Source organism: Nomascus leucogenys, chromosome 9, assembly GCF_006542625.1.
Source record: "Nomascus leucogenys isolate Asia chromosome 9, Asia_NLE_v1, whole genome shotgun sequence".
NCBI lineage: Eukaryota > Metazoa > Chordata > Mammalia > Primates > Hylobatidae > Nomascus > Nomascus leucogenys.
In genome coordinates this window covers 78,977,086-79,002,753 of record NC_044389.1, presented here as the reverse complement: position 1 = coordinate 79,002,753, position 25,668 = coordinate 78,977,086, and the positions used below count along the sequence as shown (strand labels likewise).

General features: G+C 37.7%; 1 protein-coding gene across 1 annotated transcript in view; it reads right to left on the bottom strand.

Annotated features, from left to right (window-relative positions):
* Positions 1-25,668, bottom strand: part of LOC105738204 — a 599,125-nt gene that overhangs the window by 298,404 nt on the left and 275,053 nt on the right. The window contains exon 3 of the mRNA XM_030818452.1: positions 10,811-10,880. Within this exon, the coding sequence (XP_030674312.1) occupies positions 10,811-10,880 (70 nt within the window). The remainder of the gene's footprint in view (positions 1-10,810; positions 10,881-25,668) is intronic.

The window sequence follows — 25,668 nt, the reverse complement described above, 5'->3', positions numbered from 1 at the left end:
CCACAAAATTGACCTCTGAGTCAATTGTTGGTGGTTACTATTTTTCTTGATTCAGTCTCTGAATATGCTTCTTCGTGTACTCTCCTCCCCTTTTTCCTTTCCCATACTTTCCTTTTTTCATTTCCTATTTTTGTTTTTAGAAATTTCCTTTGTCTTTCTTTTCCCTGATTTTTCTTCACCTTTCTCTTTGTCTAATTCTTTTGGGGTTATGTGTTTAACAATATCGTTTGGGCTAAAGTGTCAAGTAGCTCACGTTTTGAGGTTTATAAGTCCCTTGTACAATAAATCAGAAACTCATGAAGATGGAAAAGGAGGAGTATTCTGATAAACTGGTGAGAACAATACTGAAAAATAAAGTTAGGGATAAAGAGTGACATATGGCAACACAGAACAAAAACATTAAAAATGAAGAATTCATTTTTAATTTCTATTAATGTGTATATTAAGTACTTCCTAAGAAACAGAAATCACTCTATAGATTGAGAGTAAAATAAAAACATTGCCATAAAGTAAGTACAATCCAAAATAGTAGGTATATTTATTTACTCACAGTCCGCTTGGCATGTCTCCTTACCATATTGTATTATAAGTATTATTTCTTATCTAATTACTTGATTAACCACAGTATATATCTTGATCTGTTCTTTATACTCAAACCTCCTAAAAGTTTATGTTGCTTGGCAAAGTCACAAAAGCCTACTAGGAGAAAAATGATTCTTTCAGCTTAACTAGCAGAAACGAGAGAAACTATTACCCCAGGGACAAAAGAAATAAAGTTAAAAGCCAGAGGGGAGTGAGCTTACTATATACAATATACCAAAAGGAATAACTATTTTGAATCTGACAACAGTGGGAATTATTGGTAGTCTCTTTGTTGAAAGTTGAAACATAGATAAGCAGAGAGAAATACCCATAGAAGATAAAGTTAACAGCTAATTGTTTTTATAATTTAGAAAATTTTCTGAAAATTACTTTCTATATATTAAAATTTTACATAGCGTATTTGTACATTCATTTGAGACTAAATTTTAGCTTCAAATATATTTTTCTACACTACTATAATTATTTGACATATATGACATCATATTCATTATAATAGAATTGTAAAGCAAAAATACAATTTTGATTTTGAAGGAGTTAAATTGAATACCAATACTCTGTTCATAATTTCCTGGAAATTTCAGTTACAAATTTCTGAATGGTACTTAATTAAATGATAATTTTAAAATTCAGAAATGTCATTGAACATACAGATTATATCATTGAAAGGGACTAAATATCTCTTTAAAATTCTTCTCCCATAATATGAATATTCTGCCTGTTCTCTTCTCAGATAATGGCAATATGAGATTTCTAATATTCAGACCAAAACCTTGAGAATCTTCTAAGACTTCTCTCATTGATTTACCTCTCATTTCAACATTTCAACAAGTTATTCAGATTCCATCTCCTAAATATCTCTCAAATACATCTCAGTTGAAAATTTAATGATGAATTACCTTGGAGTATATAATTAAGGGCATGTCCTTGGTAATACATACTGTCAAAGTTATTTTCTATCTTCTTCTACCTTTCCACATTGTCAAGTCAACTTTAACCCCACAGTGAACAAGTAACCACCCTATACTCTATTTGTTATAAATATTTGTCATTCAGTGAAAGCACACTTTCAAAGTTATTGTAAATGTTGATACTTGTGCCTATTCTTGTAGTATCTATTCCTCATGGTTTTGGCTTTCAAAATCTTAGACTTTTTTTTCAATTCTCCTTCATAAAGCTTTCCAGGATGACAACAAATCCCTGCATACACCACAATATTTTGTGATTGGGGCATTTGGCATATGGCAATAAAGGAATGTACAGTGCCAACTAAGTCTAGGACAAATAGGAAGAGAGGGAGGACAAGGAAATATGGAAAGGAAGAGAAAGAGATAAAATATGTAGAAGAAATGTTGACTTCTTGATACAGTTCATTGAAGGTAAGGAGTTTCATCTATCTCTAGAAATAGTACGTTGAATTATTGAGAATAAGCTCAAGGTCCATATCAGTTTTCAATTTATTTATTTATTTATTTTTTGAGATAGAGTCTCCCTCTGTTGCCCAGAGTGGAGTGCAGTGGTGCAATTTTGGCACACCACAACCTTCACCTCCTGGGTTCAAGTGATTCTCCTGCCTCAGCCTCCTGAGCAGCTGGGATTACAGGTGCCCACCACCATGCCCGGCTAATTTTTGTATTCTTAGTAGAGATGGGGTTTCACCATGTTGGCCAGGATGGTCTCGAACTCCTGACCTCAAGTGATCCATCTGCCTCAGCCTCCCAAAGTGCTGGGATTACAGGCATGAGCCACCATGCCTGGCCTAAATTTATATTCTTATTGAGATCATTCAACATTCATTTGCAATTATAAGTAGCATTACAGACATATCCAGTGTAAACTTTACCCAGTTTCACACAATAACAATTACAAAAAACTCTAGTACAGCTTCACAACAAGGATGTTGACATTGATAAAATCTACTGAACTTATTCACATTTCTAGTTTTGTATTCATCTCTGTGTGTGTGTGTGTGTGTGTGTGTGTGTGTGTGTGTATGTATGAGTGTTTAGTTCCAAACAATTTTATCTCATGTGTAAGTTTTTGTACCCACTTCCACAGTCAAGATACGGAACTATTCCATAACCACAAGGATCCCTTCTGTTACTATTTAAAACCACATAAATCTCTCCAACCCACCCTTGCCCCTAACCCCTGGGCAGCCACTAACTTACTACCCATTTCTAAAATATCATAATTTCAAAATATTGTATAAATAGAATCATGAAGTATGTAACCTTTTAGAATCAGATTTTTCCACTCAGTATTATTGTCTGGATAATCATCTAAGTTGTCATGTATATCAATAATTTGTTCCTTTTCAATGCTGACTAGTACTAATATGATATATATTATGACAGTTTGTTTAACCATTAGTCAGTGAAGAACATCTATACTGTTTATAGTTTTTGGCTATTACGAATAAAGCCACTATATACAGTTATATGCATGTTTTTGTGTCAACATAAGTTTTCATTTCTCTGGGATAAATCACCAAGATTAAAATATCTGGGTCATATGCTATTTGCATTTGAGTTATACAAGAAACTGCAAACTTGTTTTCTATAGTGGTTGTAACATTTAACATTCCCATCAGCAATGTATGAGTAATTTAGTTTCCCTTTATCCTCACACATTTGGAATTGTCACTATTTGTTTTTTTAGTTATTCTGTTAGGTATGTAATGATATTTAATTATGGTTTCAATTTGCATTTTCCTAATGGCTAAGGATGTCACACCTCTGTTTATCTCCTTATGTGCCAACTGTACAGCCTCTTCAGTGAAATATCTATTTCTTTTTTTAGTTTTCAGAGTTCTTTATATATGCTACTTACCTATTCTTTGTCAGATAAGTGGTTTGGAAATGTTGTTTTCCAATCTCTTGCTTGTTATTTCATCTGCTTAACAGGGTCTGTCACCAAGAAAACTATTTTTTATTTGGATGGAGTCTCAAGTTATCAATTTTTTCTTTTATCAATCATGCCTTAAGATCAAGAACTCTTTGCCAGTTCTAGATCTCAAATATTTTCTCTAATGTTTATTTCTAATAGTTTTATACTTTTCCCTTTTACATTCGTCTTTGTTATATTTTCGAGTTAATTATTATAAAAAGGCTTCAGATTTATGTTGGGGGTTATTTTATTTTATTTTCTGCCCATGGATGTCCAGTTGTTCCAATACCATGTGTTGAAATGATGTTGAATTAAATTGAATCAGATTTCTCTGTTTGTTTTTTAGACCATTGTCAAAAATTAGTTGAGAGTATTTGTGTGGATCTAACTTCTAAGTTCTATATTCTATTCCATCAGTCTGTTTATACCTCCTCCAATAACACGCTGTCTTAACTACCACAGCTATATAGTAAAACACAGTATCAGGTAGAGTGCTTTTTCTCACTTTATGCTTCTTTGTCAAAATTATTTTAGCTTTTGTAAGTTCTGTGCCTTGCCTTTCTTTTTTTTTGAAATGAAGTCTCACTCTGTTGCCCAGGCTGGAGTGCAGTGTCGTGACCTTGGCTCACTGCCACCTCTGCCTCCCAGGTTCAAGCGAGTCTCCTGCCTCACCCTCATGAGGAGCTGAGATTGCTGCATTCCACTGCTCCCAGCTAATTTTTTGTATTTTTTTTTAGTAGAGATGGGGTTTCATTATGTTGGCCAGGTTGGTCTTGAACTCCTGACTTCAGGTAATCCACCCGCCTAGGCCCCCCAAAGTGCTAGGATTACAGGTGTGAGTCACCACGCCTGGCTGTCTTTCCATTTTATTTTTTGGACTAAGCTTGCTTATATTTACTAAAAACCTTGCTGGAATCTTAAAAGAAATTACATAAAATCAATAGCTCAATTTTGAGTGAATTAATACTTTTCCCATGAAGAATATTCCAATGCATTAATGCAATATATCTTTCACCTAGTTTAGGTCTTCTTTGACTTATTGGTGTTTTATAAGCGGCATATGGATGCTGTATATATCTGTATTAAGCACATACCTAAGTACCTTTTTAAATTTTTTATTTGGAGTAATTGTTATTTTGTTTATTTTTAAAATTTTATTTATTAAAATAATTTCCACTTTTATTTTAGATTCGGGGAGGAACAAGCCTATGTAGTCTTCCTTCTATTGGTAGGTTCTGGTTTTGGAAACACTGGGATTGGATCACTTTCTTCTGTTGGGTAACAGATGCAGGACACTTTGATGCTGTACTGTTTCTCTAGTTCCGTGGTACTAAATCAACTCACTTTCCTCTTACCAACTTTTCAAGCTCTCAAGCCCCCTTTTGTGTTATCTCTAAGGTTTTTAGCTATATTTTTCTGGGAGAAGCTGAGAAAAGTAAGTCTACGTGAACTTGTCCAGATTCCCATATCATTTTAATTCCAGGAAAATGTCTGCCCTTGTCCAGAATTTAATATATGTCAAATAGGTTGCAATAAATTTATTAAAAATTTGCAAGAAAATATGTTTGGTTTTCTAGACTCAATAATGGACATGGCCTGTATACTTCAAAATGGAAAAAAAATACCAGCTTTATGTTTTTATTATTTTATAAACACCTCTTTGATTATAGCATTCACAGCTGAACCTAACAGATGGATGAGTAGGCTCTTGCTTCAGTGAGTATCTAAATGGCAGTTAGTTCTGAAGTTTAGAAAATCAAGAAGAGGCAGAACAGGCTCTACGTGAAGATTATTTGTAAATAGGGACCCCAACAAGGTGAAGAGTAATTATGAGAATGTAGATGAAAAAAATTGATACGATTTAATCCATTTTTAAATGTCATAAAGAGTGAAATGACCATTTTTATTTAATATTCATTTTAAAAAATATATTAGTTTGACAAATTTATTTTTTGTACATCGTGGAGGTTAAAAGCACATGTGTGCCCATTGTTTTAAATGGCAAGTTTTTCAATAATAATACAGAGGAAACTGAGGATGTCATCAAGATTTGAAAAATTAATGATATCTTGATAAAAGCAGTTGTGGGAAGTATAGCTCAGTAAATTAGGACCTCTTTACTGCCAGATACTAAATTCGAGAGTTGAAATCATTCACACAGCTCACTGTTCACATTATCAGGATGTTACTATTCCACTGGTTTTATCAACATAACTTTACTGTTGCCCAGCGGAAGTTGCAAATAAGTGTATTGTACATTCCAAGAACTTCTTGAAACATGCTATATTTAATAGAAATTATCAAATGCCAATTATACATCAAGACTCTGAATGCTCACCTCAAAAATTTCTATCTTCCTATGTCTGTCAATCCCTAAATCATTATATCACAATTCTTGCCCAATCTTAACAAAGCCATCTTTCATTGAATGACCTGTCTTGAACTACATTTAAATATCATAAAAAGTATCCCAACTTTTTCCTCTTCTTTCTGTGATGCGAATAAGCATATTTTGCAATGGTGTTCCCCCTTTCTAGAGTAGGCAGTAAACACAGATTTGTCTTTCCAAGGAATTGTATTGGTGATATTTGGTGCAGCAAACACTTGACAATTAATATTTAATAGTGGCTATAAATAACCATTCAAAAGGATTAGTAACTATATTTCTGCCTTAGGAGTGTTTCTTATGCACACACATACCCTAGAACCTGCCATGGATCATAGCAATATAATTTTTCCAGTGCTAACTGTGTAGCAGCCATCATGCTAAGTGATTTATAGGCATTATCTCAACTATCCAATGAGATATGTACCGTTATCATCATCATCATCATCCACATTTTCAAAATGTGGAAACTAAAGCACAGAGAAGTTACACAACAATAGTAAGTTTATGTCGTAGGTAGTAGTGGCAGGACTTGGTCTGAGTGTGTCAGGTTCCAAAGCTTGTGTTGTTTCTTATTTATTTTCTACTGACATTCTTCTCTGCTTTATGTTATGGTTCTAAATGTTTGATTTTATTAAATCCTAGCCATTATCTCCATTTCACAGATGAAGTCTGGAAGGATTTAATTACATAGATGTAGTTTGAAAGACTACAAAGATGTAGCTTGTAAAAGATAGAATTTACGGGAGGGGCCAACATGGCAAACCAGAAGCAGATCCTGTGTACTGCTCTTCCAGAGAGGAAACAAAAAGGGCCTGCAGAGGAACACTGACTCTCCGGGCCAATCATCTGAGAAACCATATTGGGATACATCACAGCAGCAGGGGACCACAGAGAGCAGAGAGAATCTAAGCTGGGCATCAGCATGTCTGGGCTCAGTGTGGAGCCGGGAGAACCTCTCCAACACGGGAAAGGGTGAGCGAGTGAGAGCCCCTAGAGGGATTCATGCTCTCAACAGAAACCTGTGCAAGACAGGAAACAGGAGAATCTCTCTGCCCCCAACTCCCACACCTCACCACTGCATTTCTAGACTGAGACAGAGAGCCACCCAGATGTTTTGCCTCTTGAGTCCAAGGGGACCTCTACAAGCCTGGGGCCCCAGAGCAGACCGGTGCCGTAGTCCAAACAGAGGCTGCAGTTGTGGAGCCTGAGAGTAGTAAGATTGCTCCATCCCCTCTTGCCAGACCAGAGTCAGTGCCAGCTTCTGGCCCAGTGGTCCCACTTGGCCTGAACTTGACTGGCCACTCCACCCACCCTCACCACTGGTAGACACGTGGGCAACATTTGCTAGAGCTTCTAGCCAAGCTGGCTGTTTCTATGTAAACTCAGCTGGAGGGCATAGTCTCTTGTTGTTCTGGGAAACACTGGGATGGCAGAGTTTACAATCCCACCTGCCTATGTCACTGGTAGTCAGGTGGGAAATAGATGTTAGAGCTTTCGGTCCAGTGGTCCCCACTTTTGTGAAAAGTTAACCTGCAGACATAGCATCCTATTGTCCCAGAAAACACCTGGATAGCAGAGCGTGTGACCCCATTCACTCCTGTAATTGACCACCAAGCAGGCAATACCTGCTAGACCTTCTAGCTGAGCAGTCCTGCTTCTGTGTAAACTCAGCTAAAGGATGCAGCTTCCTGTTGCCCTGAGAAACACCCAGAATGTAAGGCAGGCATCCCCAGCCACCCCAATTTCTGGCAGCTAGGCAAGCCATGCCTGTTAGAGCTTCCAGCCCAGCAGACCTACTTCTGCCTGAATTTGCTGAGGGGCACAGCCTTCCGTTGCCCTGCAAACATCTGGATGGCAGAATGGACTTCTCCACCCACCCCAGCCTCTTGTAGCCAGATGAATCACGCCCATTAGAGCTTCCAATCCAGCAGTCCTGCTTCTCCCTGAACTCTGTGGGCAGGCACAAATCTGTGTTTCCTCATGAAGCTGAGAAGGATTCAGCTTGTCTGACAACTGAGGCACCTGCCTGAAGGTGCCCCATGAACCAAAGCACCCAAAAACAACAACAACAACAAAATAGGCACAGAGACAGTAATCAGAGGGGGCTCCTCGAAGACCTAGGAGTGAAATAGAATCCAAGCCAGTTAATCAAACCCACCTTATACCACAATTATACCTGCAAGGGCATCAAAGAAGAAAAAAAGAAAAAATCCATCCAAAGAATAGTAACTTCAGAGATTAAAGGAACATCAGCCCACACAAATGAGAAAGAATCAGCACAAGAATTATGACAATTCAAAAACCCAAGGTGGCTTCTTAACACCAGATCACCACACTAGCTCCTCAACAATGGTTCTTAGCCAGGCTCAAATGGCTAAAAATGCCAGAAATAGAATACAGAATGTAGATAGTAATGAAGATCATCAACATACAGGAGATAGTCAAAACTCATTCCAAGAAATCTAAGGATTAAAATAAAGCAATATGGGAGGTGATAGATGAAATGGCCATTATAAGAAAGAATCAAACTTATCTTATAGAGCTGAAAAACACAGTAGAAGAATTTCATAATGCAATTTCAAGTATTAACAACAGATTTGACCAAGCTGACAAAAGAATCTCAGAGCTTAAGACTGACTCTCTGAAGTAACTCAGTCACACAAAAATAAAGGAAAAAACAATAAAGAATAATAAGCAAAACCTCTGAGAAATATGGGATTATGTAAAGAGACCAAATCTACAGCTCACTGGACTTCCTGAAAGAGAGGGAAAGAAATCAAGCAACTTGGAAAACATTTTAGGATATCATCCATAAACATTTCCCCAACCTCTCTAGAAAGGCCAACTTTCAAATTCAGGAAATGCAGAGAACCCTTGTGAAATACTGCACAAGAAAACCATCCCCAAGACACATAGTCATCAGATTCTCTAAGGTCAAAATCAAAGAAAAAAATGTTACATGCCACTAGAGAGAAGGGGCAGGTAACATATGTAGGGAACACCATCAAACTAACAACAGACCTGTTAGCAGAAACCCTACAAGCCGAAAGATACTGGGGGCCTATTCTCAGCATTCTTAAAGAAAAAAATTTGCAACTGAGAATTTCATATCCAGCCAAACTAAGCTTCATAAGTGAAGGAGAAATAAGATCCTTTTCAGACAAGCAAATGTTGAGAATATTTGTTACCACTAGGCCTGCCCTACAAAAGGTCCTGAAGGGAATGCTAAACATGAAAAAGAAAGACCATATCTGGCCACTACAAAATCATCCTCAATTAAATAGACCAGTGACACTATTAAGCACCCACACAAACAAGTCTGCATAAGAACCAGCTAACGGCATAATTACAGGATGAAATCCACACCTATCAAGGCTAACCTTAAATGTAAATGGACTAAACAATCCATTTATAAGGTACAGAGTGGCAAGTTGATGAATAAAATGGTATGCTGTCTTCAGGAGACCTATCTCACATGCAATGACACCTCTAGCATCAAAGTAAAGGGAAGAAAAAATATTTACCAACCAAATGGAAACAGGAAAAAGCAGGGGTGCCATTCTAATTTCAGAAAACACAGACTTTAAGCTGAGTGTGATGGCTCATGCCTGTAATCCCTGCACTTTAGGAGGCTGAGGCAGGCAAATCCCCTGAGGTCAGGATTTCAAGACCAGCCAGGACAACAGGGCGAAACATCATCTCTACTAAAAATACAAAAATTAGCTAGGCATGGTGGGGTGCACCTGTAGTCCCAGCTACTCAGGAGGCTGAGGCAGGAGAAATGCTTGAACCTAGGGGGCAGAGGCTGCAGTTACCCGAGATTCTCCCCTGCACTCCAGCCTGGGCAACAGAGCAAGGCTCCGTATCAGAAAAAAAAAAAAAAAAAAAAAAAAAAAAAAAAAAAAACAGAAGAAGAAAGAAAAAGAAAACAAAGATCAAAAAAGATACAGAATTATATAATGGTAAAGGGCTCAAGTCAATGAGAGGCCCTAACTATCCTAAATATACATACACTGAACATAGGAGCACCCAGATTTATAAAGCAAGTTCTTAGAAAACTATGAAGAAATTTAAACTCCCACATATAATAGTGGGAGGCTTTAACACCTCACTGACAGTATTAGACAGATCATCATGGCTGAAAATTACCAAGGATTTTCAGGACCTGATCTCTGCACTTGACCAAATGGACCTAATAAGCAACTACAGAACTCTCCATGCAAAAACAACAGAATACACATTCTTCTCATCTGTACATGGCACATACTCTAAAATCAACCACACAATTGGGCATAAAACAATCCTCAGCAAATTCAAAAAAACCAAAATCTTACTAACTACACTCTCAGATCACAGTGCAATAAAAATGGAAATCAATCCTAAGCAAGTCACTTAAAACTATACAATTACATGGAAATTAAACAATCTGCTCCTGAATGACTTTTAGGTACATAATGAAATTAAGGCAGAAATCAGGATATCTTTTGAAACTAATGAAAACAACAATACAACATATCAGAATCTCTGAGATATAGTCAAAGCATTGTTAAGAGAGAAATTTACAGCATTATGCGTACAAATAAAAAAGTTAGAAAGATCTCAACTTAACAATCTAATATCACAATTAAAGGAACTAGAGAAACAAGAGCAAGCCAACCTCAGGCTAGCAGAAGACAAGTAATAACCAAAATTAGAGTTGAACTGAAAGACATTGAGATGTGAAAAACCATACAAAAGATCAGTGAATAGAGGAGTTCATTTTTTGAAAGAATTAATAGGACAGATATACTGCTTGCTAGACTAATAAATAAATAAACAAGTGAGGTGCCCAAGATGGTCGAGTAGAAACAGCTAGTGTGTGTGGCTCTCATGGAAAGGAATGGAAAAAATGAGTAAATATAGCATCTTCAACTGAAAAATCCATGTACTTACATTTGGATTAATCAAAGAAACAACTTGAACCAAAGATAATGGAGAAAAGCAAGGCAGGACAATGGGCCACCTGTGAGTGATACAGAGCCAAGGAAGCGGTAAGTGAATATGCAAAACTATGCTGCTCCCATGGATCTTTGGGTGAGGAGATCCCCTCACAAACCCACTTCACAAGAGCCATCAGACTCCACACATACTATGTGGAGGTAAATGGAGTCTCAGCAGAGCAGCTGCTCAGGCACATCCAGAGACTGGGGTTCTCCATGCTTACCAGCAAAAGTAGCTGCAACTTTGACAAAGTGAGAGGTTAGACCTCAGTACATACCCTAGGAAAGAGGCTGAATCCAGGGGGCTGAGAAGACAGTCTGCAGGCCCAACTTCCATGGCACCTCACAGGATAAGACCCCCTGGCTTGGAATTCCAGCCAGCCACTGGTAGCACCATTGCATCTCCCTGGGATGGAACTCCCAGGGGGAGGGGCTGGTCATCATCTTTGCTGTGTGGGCAACTTAGCCATTTCAGCCATTGGGCTTTAGAGAGTCCAAGCCAACCAGGGGAAGAGAGGACCCCCCCAGCACAACACAGCTGCTCTATGAAAATGTGGTTGGACTGCCTTTTGAAGAGGGTCCCCAATCCCATTCCTCCCCAGTATGGGCAGGATCTCCCAACCACAGCCTCCAGCCACCACCATCAGTGTTCTCTAGTCAACAGAGATTTGAAACCTCCCTGGGACGAAGATATAGAGGGAGGGACACACTGACATATTTGCTGTTTGGGCAACTTAGCTGTTCCAGCTTTCAGACATTGGAGAGTCCAAGACAACTGGAGGGTGGAAGTAGTCCCCCAGCACAGCACAGCTGCCTTATGAAAATGTGGCCAGACTGCTTTTTAAAGCAGGTCCCCAATTCTGTTCCTCTTCACTGGGTGGGTTTTTCCAACCATAGCCTCCAGCCACCACCAGAGCTATCAAGCCAGTAGCAACTCAACAACTCCCTGGACAGAGCCCCCAGAGGTAATTGAAAGCTTCTCTGACCCTTCTTCTACAGCAGAACTGTACTAACAGTTGCTCCTTTGTTAGTGCAAAAACCCTAAGTGATTTATCCACACCTCCAACAAGCTGCAGTTGAACCAAGGAGAGGAGGCCAGTTTGTCTCCCATGGGTCGCACACACCCCCAGTTGCTCATCACCAGACAGGAAATTCCTGCCTTTGGCCTGCAGCACAAACCCTCCATCCTGGGGTGATTGCACTGAGCAAATGCTGACCCACATGTCTCTGGGATGGAGTCCCCAGGAGATAAGCAAAAGACCCTGCACCACAACCACAATGAAGGTGGTCTCTTCCTCTGCTGTCTCCAAGTTTGGGAAGGAGCATAAACACTGAAATCACCCCAGAGCTGCAGTGAGCAGTCCAGGAGTTTTAAGCTAGCACTCAATGGGGAGAGGAACCCACAATTTCAAAGCATTGAGAGAGAACATAGCTGCAACTGTGAGGAAACGTAGAGGAGACACGCAACTGAGCAACAGTCTACCAACTGACGAATAAGCCTAAGCGCCACCTACTTGATCACACCAAAAGCTTCAACACCAAAAATATCACAGCAACATATCTCTCTCTGAAACCAGAGACAGAATGTTAGCTCCAAATAAAGACCCTGCACAAAGCCTCAGCCCAGTGAAAGCATCCAGAAAAGATGTCTATTGACTACACTCAATATACATTGCTGTTAAAGGAGTACCCACACACAAAGATGAGAAAGAACCAACACAACAACTCCACTAACTCACATGGCCAGAATGTTGTATGTCCTCCAAATGACCAGAGCAGTTCTCCAACAAGAATTCTTAAGTAGGCTAAACTAGCTGGAATGAATGAAATAGAATTCAGAATATGGATAGAAACAAAGATCATTGAGGCTCAGGAGGATGGCAAAACCCAATCCCAGAAATATAAGAATCACAATAAAGCTATACAGGAATTGAAGGATAAAATATTCAATATATAAAAGAACTCTATGGGTCTGACAGAGCTGAATAACACAATACAAGAATTTCACAGTGCAATCACAAGTACTAACAACAGAATAAACCTAGCTGAGGAAAGAATCTTAGAACTTGAAGACTGGTTTTCTGAAATAAGACAATCACAGAAAAATAAAGAAAAAATAATAACCATATTTCAGAATATTGTCTATAAAAACTTCCATAACCTTGCTAGAGAAGTCAACAGTCAAATTCAGGAAATACAGAGAACTCCTGCAAGATTCTACACAAGAATATCATCCCCAAGACACATAATTGTCAGATTTTCCAAGGTTCAAATAAAAGTAGAAAATGTTAAAGGCAGCTAGAGAGAAAGGGCTGGTCACCTACAAGAGGAACACCATCAGGCTAACAGTAGACCTCTCAGCAGAAGCCCTACAAGCCAGAAGAGATTGAGGGCATATATTCAGCACTCTTAAAGAAAAAAAGTTTTCAACCAAGAATTTTATATCCAGCCAAACTAGGCTTCCTAAACATAGGAGAAATAAGATACTGTTCACATGGTCAAATGTTGAGGGATTTCATTACCACTAGATGTGCCTTTGAAGAGATCATGAATGGAGCACTAAATATAGAAAGGAAAGACTGCTATCAGCTAATACAAAAACACACATAAACACGCAGACTAGTGTCACTGTAAGACAACCCCACAAAAAACACGACATAATAACCTGTTAACAACATAATGACAGGATCATACTCACACATATCAATACTAACCTTGAATGCAAATAGGCTAAATGCCCCACTTAAACTGCACACAGTGGCAAGATGAATAAAAAAGCAAGACCCAATGATATGCAGTCTTCAAGAGACCCAACCTCCATTCTTGGCTTTTGTGTACCCACAGGCTCAACATCACATGGAAGCTGCCAAGGCTTGGGGCTTGCAGCCTTTGAAGCCACTGCCCAAGCTGTACCTTGGCCCCTTTTAGTCACAGTTGGAGCAGCTGAGACACAGGGCACCAAGTTCCTAGACCGCACAAAGCTGAGGGACCCTGGGCCCAGACCACAAAACCATTTTTTCCTCCTAGACCTCCGGGCCTGTGATGAGAGGAATGCCACAAAGCTCTCTGACATGCCCTGGAGACATTTTCCCCATTAACTTGGTGATAAATTTTTAGCTTTTCATCACTTATGCAAATTTCTACTGCTGACTTGAATTTCTCCTCAGAAAATGGGATTTTAATTTCTATCACTTTGTCAGGTTGCAAATTTTCCAAACTTTTATGCTCAGTTTCCCTTTTAAAACTGAATGCTTTAACAGCACCCAAGTCACATCTTGAATGCTTTGTTGCTTAGAAACTTATTCCACCAGATATCCTAAATCATCTCTCTCAAGTTCAAAGTTCCACAAATCTCTAGGGCAGAGTTAAAATGCCACCAGTCTCTTTGCAAAAACACAACAAGTTTCCAACAAGTTCCTTATCTCCATCTGAGACCATCTCAGCCCGGATTTTGTTGTTCATATCATTATCAGCATTTTGGTCAAAGCCATTTAACAAGTCTCTAAGGAGTTCCAAACTTTCCTACATTTTCCTGTCTTCTTCTGAGCCCTCCAAACTGTTCCAAACTCTGCCAGTTACCCAGTTCCAAAGTCACTTCCACATTTTCGAGTATCTTTTCAGCAGCACCGCAGTTCTGGTAACAATTTACTATATTAGTTAGTTTTCATGCACTGATAATCAAGACATAGTCTAGACTTGGTAATTTACAAAGAAAAAGAGATTTAATGGACTTATAGTTCCACATGGCCAGGGAGGTTTCACAATCATGCCAGAAGTTAAAAGGCACTCTTACATGGTGGTGACAAGCGAGAGAATGAGAATCAAGTGAAAAGGGTTGCCCCTTATAAAACCATCAGGTCTTGTGAGACTTATTCACTACCATGAGAACAGTATTGGAGAAACTGCCCCCATGATTCAATTATCTCCAACCAGGAGATAATTCCCTCCCACATCATGTGGGAATTATGGCCACTACAATTCAAGATGAGATTTGAATGGGGACACAGACAAACTATATCACTACCCAAAGCAATTTACAGATTCAATGCTATTTCTATCAAACTACCAATGACATTCTTTACAGAACTAGGAAAAAAAAACTACTTTAAAATTCATATGGAATGAAAGAAGAAACTGGATAGTCAAAGCAATCCTAAGCAAAAAGAGTGAAGCTGGAGGCATCATGTTACCCAACTTCAAACTATACTACAGGGCTACAGTAACCAAAGCAGAATGGTATTGGTACAAATACAGGCACATGGACCAATAGAAGCCAATAGAGAGCCCCAAAATAAGGCCACACACCTACAACCACCTGATCTTCAACAAAGCTGAGAAGAACAATCAACTGGGAAAAGTATCCCTATTCAATAAATGTTGCTGGGATAACTGGCCAGCCATATGCAGAAGGCTGAAGCTGTATCCCTTCTTTACACCATATACAAAAATCAACTCAAGATGGATTAAAGACTTAAATTTGAAGCCCCAACTATAAAAACCCTGGAAGACAACCTAGGCAATAACTGTCCTAGACAAAGGAATGAGCAAAGATTTTATGACAAAGAAACCAAAAACAATCACAACAGAGGCAAAAATTGACAAGTGGGATTTAATTATACTTAAGCACTCCTGCACAGCAAAATAAACTATCATCACTGTAAACTAAAAACATACAGAATGGGAGAAATTATTTGCAAACTATGCATCTGACAAAGGTCTAATATCCAGCATTTATAAAGAACTTAAATAAATTTATAAGGGAAAAACAACCCCATTAAAAAGTGGGCAAAGGACATGAACAGACACTTTTCAAAAGAAGACATACCTGTGGCGAAACAAGCATATGAAAAAAAAGCTCAGTATCATTGATCATTAGTAAATGCAAATCAAAATCACAATGAGGTACCACCTCTTACCAGTCAGAATAGCTATTATTAAAAGTCAAAAAATAACAGATGCTGGCAATGTTGTAGAGAAAAAGGGAAACTTTCAGGCTGTTGGTGGGAGTATAAATTAGTTCTACCATGTGGAAAGCAGTATGGTGATGCCTCAAAGAACTTAAAAAAAAATCTAAAATTTGCCCCAGCAATCCCATTACTGGGTATACACCTGAAAGAATATAAATCATTTTACTACAAAGACACATGCATGCCAATGTTTGTTGCAGCAAACATTGCTATTGCCATTCACAATAGCAAAGACATGGAATCAACCTAAATGCTCATCAATGACAGATTGGATGAAGAAAATGTGGTACATATACAGCAGAGAATACTACACAGCCATAAAAAAGTACAAGATTGGCCAGGCACAGTGGCTCACGCCTGTAATCCCAGCACTTTGGGAGGCCTAGGTGGGTGGATTGCCTGAGCTCAGGAGTTCAAGATCAGCCTGGGCAACATGGTGAAACCTCATCTCTACTAAAATACAAAAAAATTAGCCAGGGGTGGTGGTGTGCACCTGTAATCCCAGCTACTGGGGAGGCCGAGGCAGGAGAATCACTGGAACTTGGGAGGCAGAGGTTGCCGTGAGCCGAGATCATGCCACTACACTTCAGCCTGGGTGACAGAGTGAGACTGTCTCCAAAAAAAAAAAAAAAAAAATACAAGCTCATGTCTTTTATGAGAACAGGGATGGAGCTGGAGGCTATTATCCTCAGCAAACTAATTCAAGGACAGAAAACCAAATACCACATGTTCTCACTTATAAATGGAAGCTAGATGGTGGAGGTTGGAGGGTGGAAGGAGGGAGAGGAGCAGAAAAGATAACTATTGGGTACTGGGTTTATTACCTGGATGATGAAATAATCTGTACAACAAAACTTCCTGGTATAAGTTTACCTATGAAATGAACCTTCACATGTACCCCCTAAGCCTATAATAAAAGTTTAAAAAAATAAAGTGATAGAAAAGATCCAAATAAATGCAATCAGATTTGATAAAAGGAATGTATTAGTCCATTTTCATGCTGCTATAAGAAAAATGCTCAAGTCTAGGTAATTTATAAAGGAAAGAGGTTTAATTGACTCACAGTTCTGCATGGCTTGGGAGGCCTCAGGAAACTTACAATCATGGCAGAAGGCAAAGGAGAAGCAGGCACCTTCTTTACAAGAGGGCAGGATGAAGGGAGTGCAAGCAGGAGCATTGTCAGATGCTTATAAAACCATCAGAACTTGTTAGAACTCACTATTGCAAGAACAGCATGGGGAAAACTGCCCCATGATCCAATTACCTCCACCTGGCCCCACCCTTGACACGTGGGGATTATGGAGATTACAATCTGAAGTGAGATTTGGGTGAGGACACAGAGCCAAACTATATTAGGGTACATTCCCACTGACTCCATAGAAATACAAAAAAAAAAAAGTCCTCAGGGACTATTGTGAACACCTCTATTGCACACAAGCTGGAAAACCCAGAAGAAATCAATAAATTCCTGGAAACACACAAACTCTCAAGATTAAACTAGGAAGAGATTGAATCCCTGAAGAGACCAATAATGAGTTCAGAAATTGAATCAGTAGTAAAAAGCCTACTAACAGAAAAAGCCCAGGACCAGATGAATTCACAGCCAAATTCTAACAGATGCATAAGGAAGAGCTGGTATCAATAATACTGAAACTATTCCAAAAACTGAAGAGGAGGGACTCCTCCCTATCGCATTCTATGAGGCTGGCATCATCCTGATGCCAAAACTTGGCAGAAACACAACAAAAAAAGGGAAAACTTCAGGCCAACATTCTTGGTGAACAGAGATGCAAAGATCTCAAGAAACTATGAGCTGAATCCAACAGCACATCAAAAAACTAATCCACCACCATCTAGCAGCCTTTATCACTGGGAAGAATAGGATTTAAAGTTTACAAAAAATTCACGAATTTTCCCAGAGCCACACAAATAGCTAAGATTTGAAGCTAGGATTTTGAATTTTAAAATCATGGATTTTTTCACCAACCACTAGTAAATGAATTAGATTTATTAACTTCTGCAGCATCCTAAATGGTGATTGAATAGTCATATGTCTTCTTCAGGAGACTCTGAGTCAAAACAATGCTTCTCTATTTGAAAATGTAAAGTTAGTACTCTACACTCTGCTGCTTATACATGCATATATTTTTTAAAACTATTATAATAAAAACTTCTAGGTTTTCTTGATTAATTATTCTTTAGTTATAGGCTTGTGCTCATATTTAAATGCACATCAAACACTGCTCTGCCTTTTCTTGATTTCTTAAATTTCAGAAAAGAACACAAAATGGTATTTAGTCACTCACAGAGGGAATGCCCCATTCATTAACCTATTGGGTGCAGCTAATAATGCTAATAGGATTGACTGTAAAATAGCTTAAGTTGATATTTCTCTCTTCACATAGAAAGTGTGAGCTTAGTAATAACCTTGTATGTCTCATTTAGCAGACTGGCCAGAGAATAGGAAAAGATTTATTAAAAAAAATTTTATATGGTAACGGTGGAGGTGCCTAAACTAAAGATCTTCTGTTCAGCTCTTGTATTTTATATACTATACTAGTCCAGCTTCTGCCATTCCAAATTATTTCAAGACTTCACATGTATTAAGAGAGACAAGTTCTTTCCTACAGTTTTTTTTTTTCTTAAAGCATAACCACATGCTATCAAATTCTTTTGATATGCTCCTTTCTTTGAGCTTGTCTTGAGTCCACCTAGCATCTTTTTTCTTCAATTTGGTGCACTTCGAAAACGGTAAAAAATTAGTATGTTCTGAGTGGTGATCTTCCAAATTTAGACACATTCTAAAGAGTCCAAGATGGGTAAAGAAAAAAAGAACAGAGAGAACACCTAAATGTCTTCTTTCCTTAGTAAAAATAGACTGTTACTTTCTACCAGAAAAATAAAGTTACAGATTCCACAGTGGCATAGATAAATATGACAGAACTTTGTACTTTCTTCAAAAAGCATAATTTATACTAAAATAGGCACATAAGAAGTGGCCCACAGTTAAGTGAAAAGTGTGGGTCTTGAGAGCCACGTGGCAAGTCTTCCAAGGGAAGCAATGCGCTGCTTAACTCAGCAGAATTCCATGTGATGTAATTTTTCTTCAACAAAAAAGGTCCTCTAAGATTGATATATTCATCTGGTAATATATCCATCTAGATTTAAAGCAGAGCAAAATTACTGTGCTTCTGAAACAAGACATAAGTTTGGTGGACTTCCATTCCATTTTGAGTAGCTAGAGATAAAAGACTTATATGAGCTATGCACGTCAGATAAAAGAACTGTTGTTAAGAAGAAGGCAAGTTTCAGAGTTTGGGATTTAGAATTAGAAACATTTGAGTTCAAGTGTCCATACCTTTACTTTTTGGAAATTTTTTTTTTTATTCAGCTCTGGAACAAAATGATTTAATAATGTAATAACACTTATATCATGGCACTCTAGTAATAGTACGATGAGGTAATGCAAGTAAAGACACACAGACCATGCTAACCATTCGATAATCTACCTGTATTTAAAGTACAATGTACCTTGTCATAATTAATCACTAAATTATCATGAAATTCTTATAAGATACAATTACTTTTTCAGATAAAACAATTAAAAAATTAAGTGAGGAAGCTTGCCTTAGTAACAGCTTAAGCTTATGACAATTAAGAAATTAGGTTCTTTTTATTCAGCTCTCGAATAACACTGGAAGTTTTTATTTCCTACAATTGATTTAACAATGCCTCTAAACACTCTTCATCCAATGAACTGGTATTTCTTGATTATAAGGACGGACATTTTATTCACCTTTGAGGATATATAGCTTCTTAAAAAAAGTAAAAGTCGATACCTGTCTTCAGGCTTTGTATATTAGACTGGAGATTAGACAACAGACACATGGAAAAAATCTGTGTGGTACAGTGGTAATGTACAGGACAAGTGAGATTAACTGTACAGCTGTGGAAGAGGGGAAATCATCCAGCAGAAATTGCCATTTGGGGTCTGGACTAGTCGCAGACCCATAATGTTTAGACATATGATGAACTGCTAAAAGAGAGATGATGCAATTCATTCAGATAGATAACAAAGCAAGGCTGATTTTGGGGAATACAATATATTGATTTTTTTTTCTGTGCTTTTTGAGGCTCTAGCTTATTCTTGAAAAGACTTCCATCAGTCAATAGGCATTTGGCTTTGCTTTACAGAGAATGAGGATTTGATATGATGATTTGAGCCTCTATCGAAAAGGTGAGAGTTGAACTATAAAAATGTAAAAACAATGTAGAAAAATGAAAGGTAGAGCCCTAAGATGCAGCACAATGCCATATATACAGCAAATGATCAATACACATTTGTTAATAAAATAAGTGAGAGACAGGACTACCTAATGTTACTAGTATTGCTCTAACAACTACTAATCTTGCTATCCCTACTGCTATTGCTACTGTTTTTACTATTACCATGTTCCTATTACCTGTTTTTCCTTTTCATTTAAAATGGAAAATCATTTTCCCTCCCTGAGCCTATATATTTGTGGAAGAAAAGAACAAATTCAGGGCAGACCTAAGTGGCTTAAGATAACTTTCCAGACATGCCTTTGGGCTATTTTCACCTTCCAAAGACTAAGTAAGACCAAGACTAGGGAAAAAAAAAAAATGGGACCAAATGACCTTTAGTCACTGGAGACTAACAATATTCACAAAAAGTATTTGACATTTGATGTACCACAAAAATGACAGTAATAGCATCTAGAATAACTTGAATAGGAATGGGAGCACATGGGGGAGCCTCTATTCACCATTGAGGGGAATTGAACTAAACTAATAAGGCAAAGACAACATAACTTAGAATGTCAAGCCATGGACTGTGGGGCTGCCTTTCTGTGTTTGAATGTTGCTGTTTGAATGGTATGGGTTTGAATGCTGGTGTTGCTAATTATAAGATCTCTAACCTTGGGCAAGTCATCTGACCTTTCTGTGTGTGCCTCACTTTCCTCATGTTTAATATGTAAATAATGACTCATGAAAGTATATAAAAAATTAAATGAGTTAATATACTTGGAAGTGTGTTAGCTGATGTTCTTTACACACTGTCTCATTTATCCTCAGAAGAACCCTATGAGATTCCCATTTTGCCCATCAAGACATAGGCTTAGAGATGTAGTGTAACTTGTTTAAACTTATTTCTTTAATAACCAACATCCAAGGCCAGCATTTGAAACTAGGGGCATATTTAAAGAGCAAATATAGAAAAAACAATACCAACAAATGCTGACTGTTGATCTCCCAAAAGACCACCAGAAAACCTTGTGGATAAAACAAAACTAAGTTTATTAGACTTGTGCAGAAAGGTAAAACTCCACTTTGCAGAACCTTACTTTAGATGTACTATATTTATAGGGTTTTAGAGCCTAGGCTGTATGATTTTTAAGGTGTATCTTGACAAACAGGGAATTGATTGGACAGAGTTTATGACCTAACACCTTTGGGTTGGTGATTGCAGTGAGGGAGTGTCATGAAATTATCAATGAGCAAGCTGTTAGCCATGATATGTGAGCCATTAGCTGGTCCATAATCTTATCTTCTAGGAGCAGGTATTTCTTGGAGCAAACAGTTGGGATATTTTTGCTTGATTTTAGCACATTCCTTCACACATAGAAAAGGAATTATGTTGACTTCAGTTCCCTGAAAGAAGAAGCAAAAATAACAGGAGGAGACCAGCTAAAAGAGTTCCACTAAAGGTCATCTGGAGAGACCTACGCTGATTTATAAATGTCTAGCAACAAGATGGACAAGATTGGACATAAAAATAAAGGTCTTGTGGCACCATTTCTTTTTTATTATTATAAGATTTTATCTAGAGGCATAGGATATAAAAATGATTTGATTTTTGCTTTAACGTAAGAGTCCAACTCAAATTGAAACATGTAAAAATGGGCCGGGCGCGGTGGCTCACGCTTGTAATCCCAGCACTTTGGGAGGCCGAGGCGGGTGGATCACGAGGTCAGGAGATCGAGACCACGGTGAAACCCCGTCTCTACTAAAAATACAAAAAAATTAGCCGGGCGTGGTGGCGGGCGCCTGTAGTCCCAGCTACTCGGAGAGGCTGAGGCAGGAGAATGGCGTGAACCCGGGAGGCGGAGCTTGCAGTGAGCCGAGATCGCGCCACTGCACTCCAGCCTGGGTGAGAGAGCGAGACTCCGTCTCAAAAAAAAAAAAAAAAAAAAAAAAAAAAAAAAAAAAAAAAAAAAGAAACATGTAAAAATGAATGACTTGCAAAAACCTTCAATAGCAGAATTCTGAAAGCCAATTTAATACTAACTTCTAAACTACTAGTACAATATATAAAAGTCCATGTTTTTACCAGTCTTTCTTAATCTTATTATTTGATTCATCATTGCTGCCACTTCTTACTCTATTTCACATACAATGAACTTATTGTCAGGAGTAACATTGTTAAATATATTTAACTTTATATTTGAAATGCTTAGAAAACACCAATTACAAGTATTTCCTTTTTGAGAAACTTAGACAAATGAACCCATTTGGAGACTGAATTAAAAATGTGCACTAATTACTCATGTCACTGAAGCATAACAACTTATCTCCATGAATGCACAAATGGATGAGGCCTGCACTGATATGTGCAACAGATGGGGGTGAAGGGAGTGAGATAGAAGAGGGGGTATATGCTGGATTCAACTGTGTTACTAAAAGTTATCCAGAGAAATTTGAAATTGATAGAAGAGCTTTGATATTTGTAAAACAACCAATGGTTTTTATTTATTTAGTAAGCTAGTGTTCGTGCGTGTGTGTGTATTTATGTATGCATTATGTTGAAAATATTGTATGTTAAATACTTGGCTGAGAGGGAAGCAGAGATAAAGATCTCTAACAATCTCTCTCCTCTAGGAGCTTACCATCTAGTGGGATCTTTTAAGTATGTACACAAATAACATTCAGAGAAAGTAGTGTTTGAAAAGCCCTGAATGAATTGCTCAGATAGCTGTTTATTAGGAGTCCAAACAACTAATAATAGGTAATTTTGAAGTTTAGGAAATATTGGGTAGAATTTCTATTGATGATACTTTTTAATGTTGTACCTCAGTACTTAGAATTTAATGCTGTCTATGCAGCAATCTACAAATAACAAATGTTATTAAATATACTGCTATAAGTCCAGCAAATATAATCATGGAATAATCAGTAGTTCATGAATCTTACAATCAGATGAAAAAAACAGAAATTAATCAATAAGCCACGCTAAATAAATAAGAATTGTTACTGTAGAAGTTTCAATGAAGAAGAGAGACACACAGTGCCAGGAAGTATTGGTCATTAACTTCATTTGGGAAGTCCAGGAAGGATATCAGAAAGCAAGTGTTGATGAAGCTAGAATATGAAAGAAGAATAATAGAAATTAAGTCGGCTGGGGGAGTTAAAAGATGGGGAAGGTTGGAGATGAAAAGATGATTCCAGGAAGAATAAGCGAGTACGATGAGTTTCACAGGCATAGGAAATCCAGAAACCCAGAGTGGTCTAATCACAGTGAGCACCATCTCCTAGCGCCCCCCTCCCCCCAACACACAAAAATGTTAAGACAACGAAGGAGAAAATGGTTGTGACAGGAACCCTTGGGTTTAATTTTTAACCTGAGTAACTATTTTAAGCAGGGAATTATGTGATTGGATTTACATTTCACAAGATCACCCCAGCTGTAGTTTAGATAATTGATTGGAAAGTGTCATGAAGGAAGGGTGCCTGTTAGAAAACTAGAGTATTTGCCCAGACTAATTTGGACTGTAAGTGCTGGCAGTCGTAATGAAGGAAAGTCAACTTCTTTAAGACATGTTTAGGAGGAACTGGTGAGAGATTTGTTAAGCCAGAGCAAGTGGAAAAAAAAAACATACATGATGACTCTTATATTTCTGATTTGGATAGCAAGACGATAGTTCAAACACTCACTGCAGTAGGGGACCAGGTTTGAAGGAAGCTCATGAATTTGGTTTGAAAATACTGATTTTCATGTCTATTAGAGACATTAACTGAATGTTTAATGTAGACACAAATGCGTTTCTTGTCAAATTTGAAGATGGCATAAAGGCTTTAAAAGAGCATGGAATAAAAACTTTTATAAAATTAGAAATAAATACTGACATCAAGTACAGTGACGTTAGTTTTAATAGAGGTATTCAAACTTGTCTGTCTTAAAAGCAAGTTAATAAACACAAATTAGTGACGATATCAAGTATAAATACTGTAAAATTTAAATGGGAAATACACAAATAATTACTTCAATGATGTAAAACCTAATAACTAGTTGTTTAAATTGGTTGTTTAGTTTCAGTTTTTAAGCTCTATTTGTGTTATTTTTTATGTGCCTACATTTTACTCCTCATTAAATTCTATCCCCATGACATATCTCTATTTTGAATACAAAAGTTTGTTAAATACACAAGATTTTGAAAAATATTAAAAAGCTGGGTATGTAGTAGCTTGTATATTTACTTTACATTAGTCTCTAAACAGCATACAGACATGCCTTTTAAAAATGATTTGGAAGAGTGACAAGTCACCTTTATACTTGCATAGTGTATTTCATACTTGTCTTCTCAGCAGTATTCAGCTAACAAAGCTTTGTAATTCTGTTTGAAAGCTGGCTCCAGAATACTGGTAGCATTTACTCTTATTCCTAGAATAAAATGTGGTACACAAATGGCCTTATTAGAAAATACTAGTCCATCCTTCTTTCTATATATTTATGATGAGGTGTTCTAGTCAACTAATATTATGAGTAGATATAATACTTTTTCTAATTCATAACTTATGCACATAGTCTGATGAAATATACTCTTTACTTAAAAGCTACTGCAGTTCAGGTGAATGCACAGTTAGTCCACATGCAGATAGAGTAGATATTTACCTACGTGATATTAGAAGAAAGATTTGGGGACAGCATATATATTCTAGAATGTATGCCCTAAACAATCCTACCTTATCACCACGTGTTTAAAATTCTAAAGTAAGGTATTTAAGTATTTGAGCAAAAACTTTAACAGTAGTAGCCTCTTGTTAAAGACTGGAATTTTCTTCATAATTTATTTAGAGTCATTGAGCTATTATTAGTCATAAACAATATAATCTAAAGCACAACCCTAGAATTTAGGGGTTCTGCCCTAGGCAGAACAACAATATGAGAGTTCAGAAAAGCCTTGGAGCACAGGAGAGAACTAGAAGAGGACTGATATGGCTTGGCTCAGTGTGCCCACACAAATCTCACCACGAATTATAATCTCCACTGGTTGTGGGAGTGGCCTGGTGGGAGTTGATTGAGTCTTGGGGGTGGACTTGCCCCTTGCTGTTCTCCAGATAGAGTTCTCACGAGATCTGGTTGTTTGATAAGTGGTGCTCCCCCCTCCCACCCCCTACCCTGTTTCTCTCCTGCTGCCATGGGAAGACACGCTTTGCTTCCTGTTTGCCTTCCACCATGATTGTAAGTTTCCTGAGGCCTCCCCAGTCATGCAGAACTGTGATTCAATTAAACCTCTTTTCTTCATAAATTACCCAGTCTCAAGTATGTCTTGATAGCAGTGTGAAAATGGACTAATACAAGGACTATCTTCAGAAAGGGAAAAGACTCTGCTAAGAAATTTAAAAGGGCTTTAAAGGGCAAACTGCTGACACAAATATTCCAAAGAAGTATTGTATTGAAGCATAAACCCAGTGTAATCTAACAAACATCTTGGGAGCTGTATATTGCATCAGACTTTATGCTTTACATTCTCTTAAAAAAAAAGCAACAAGACAGTACGAGTTTTTATTTTTTCAATTGTAAAAATGTATAAGCCCACTTGAT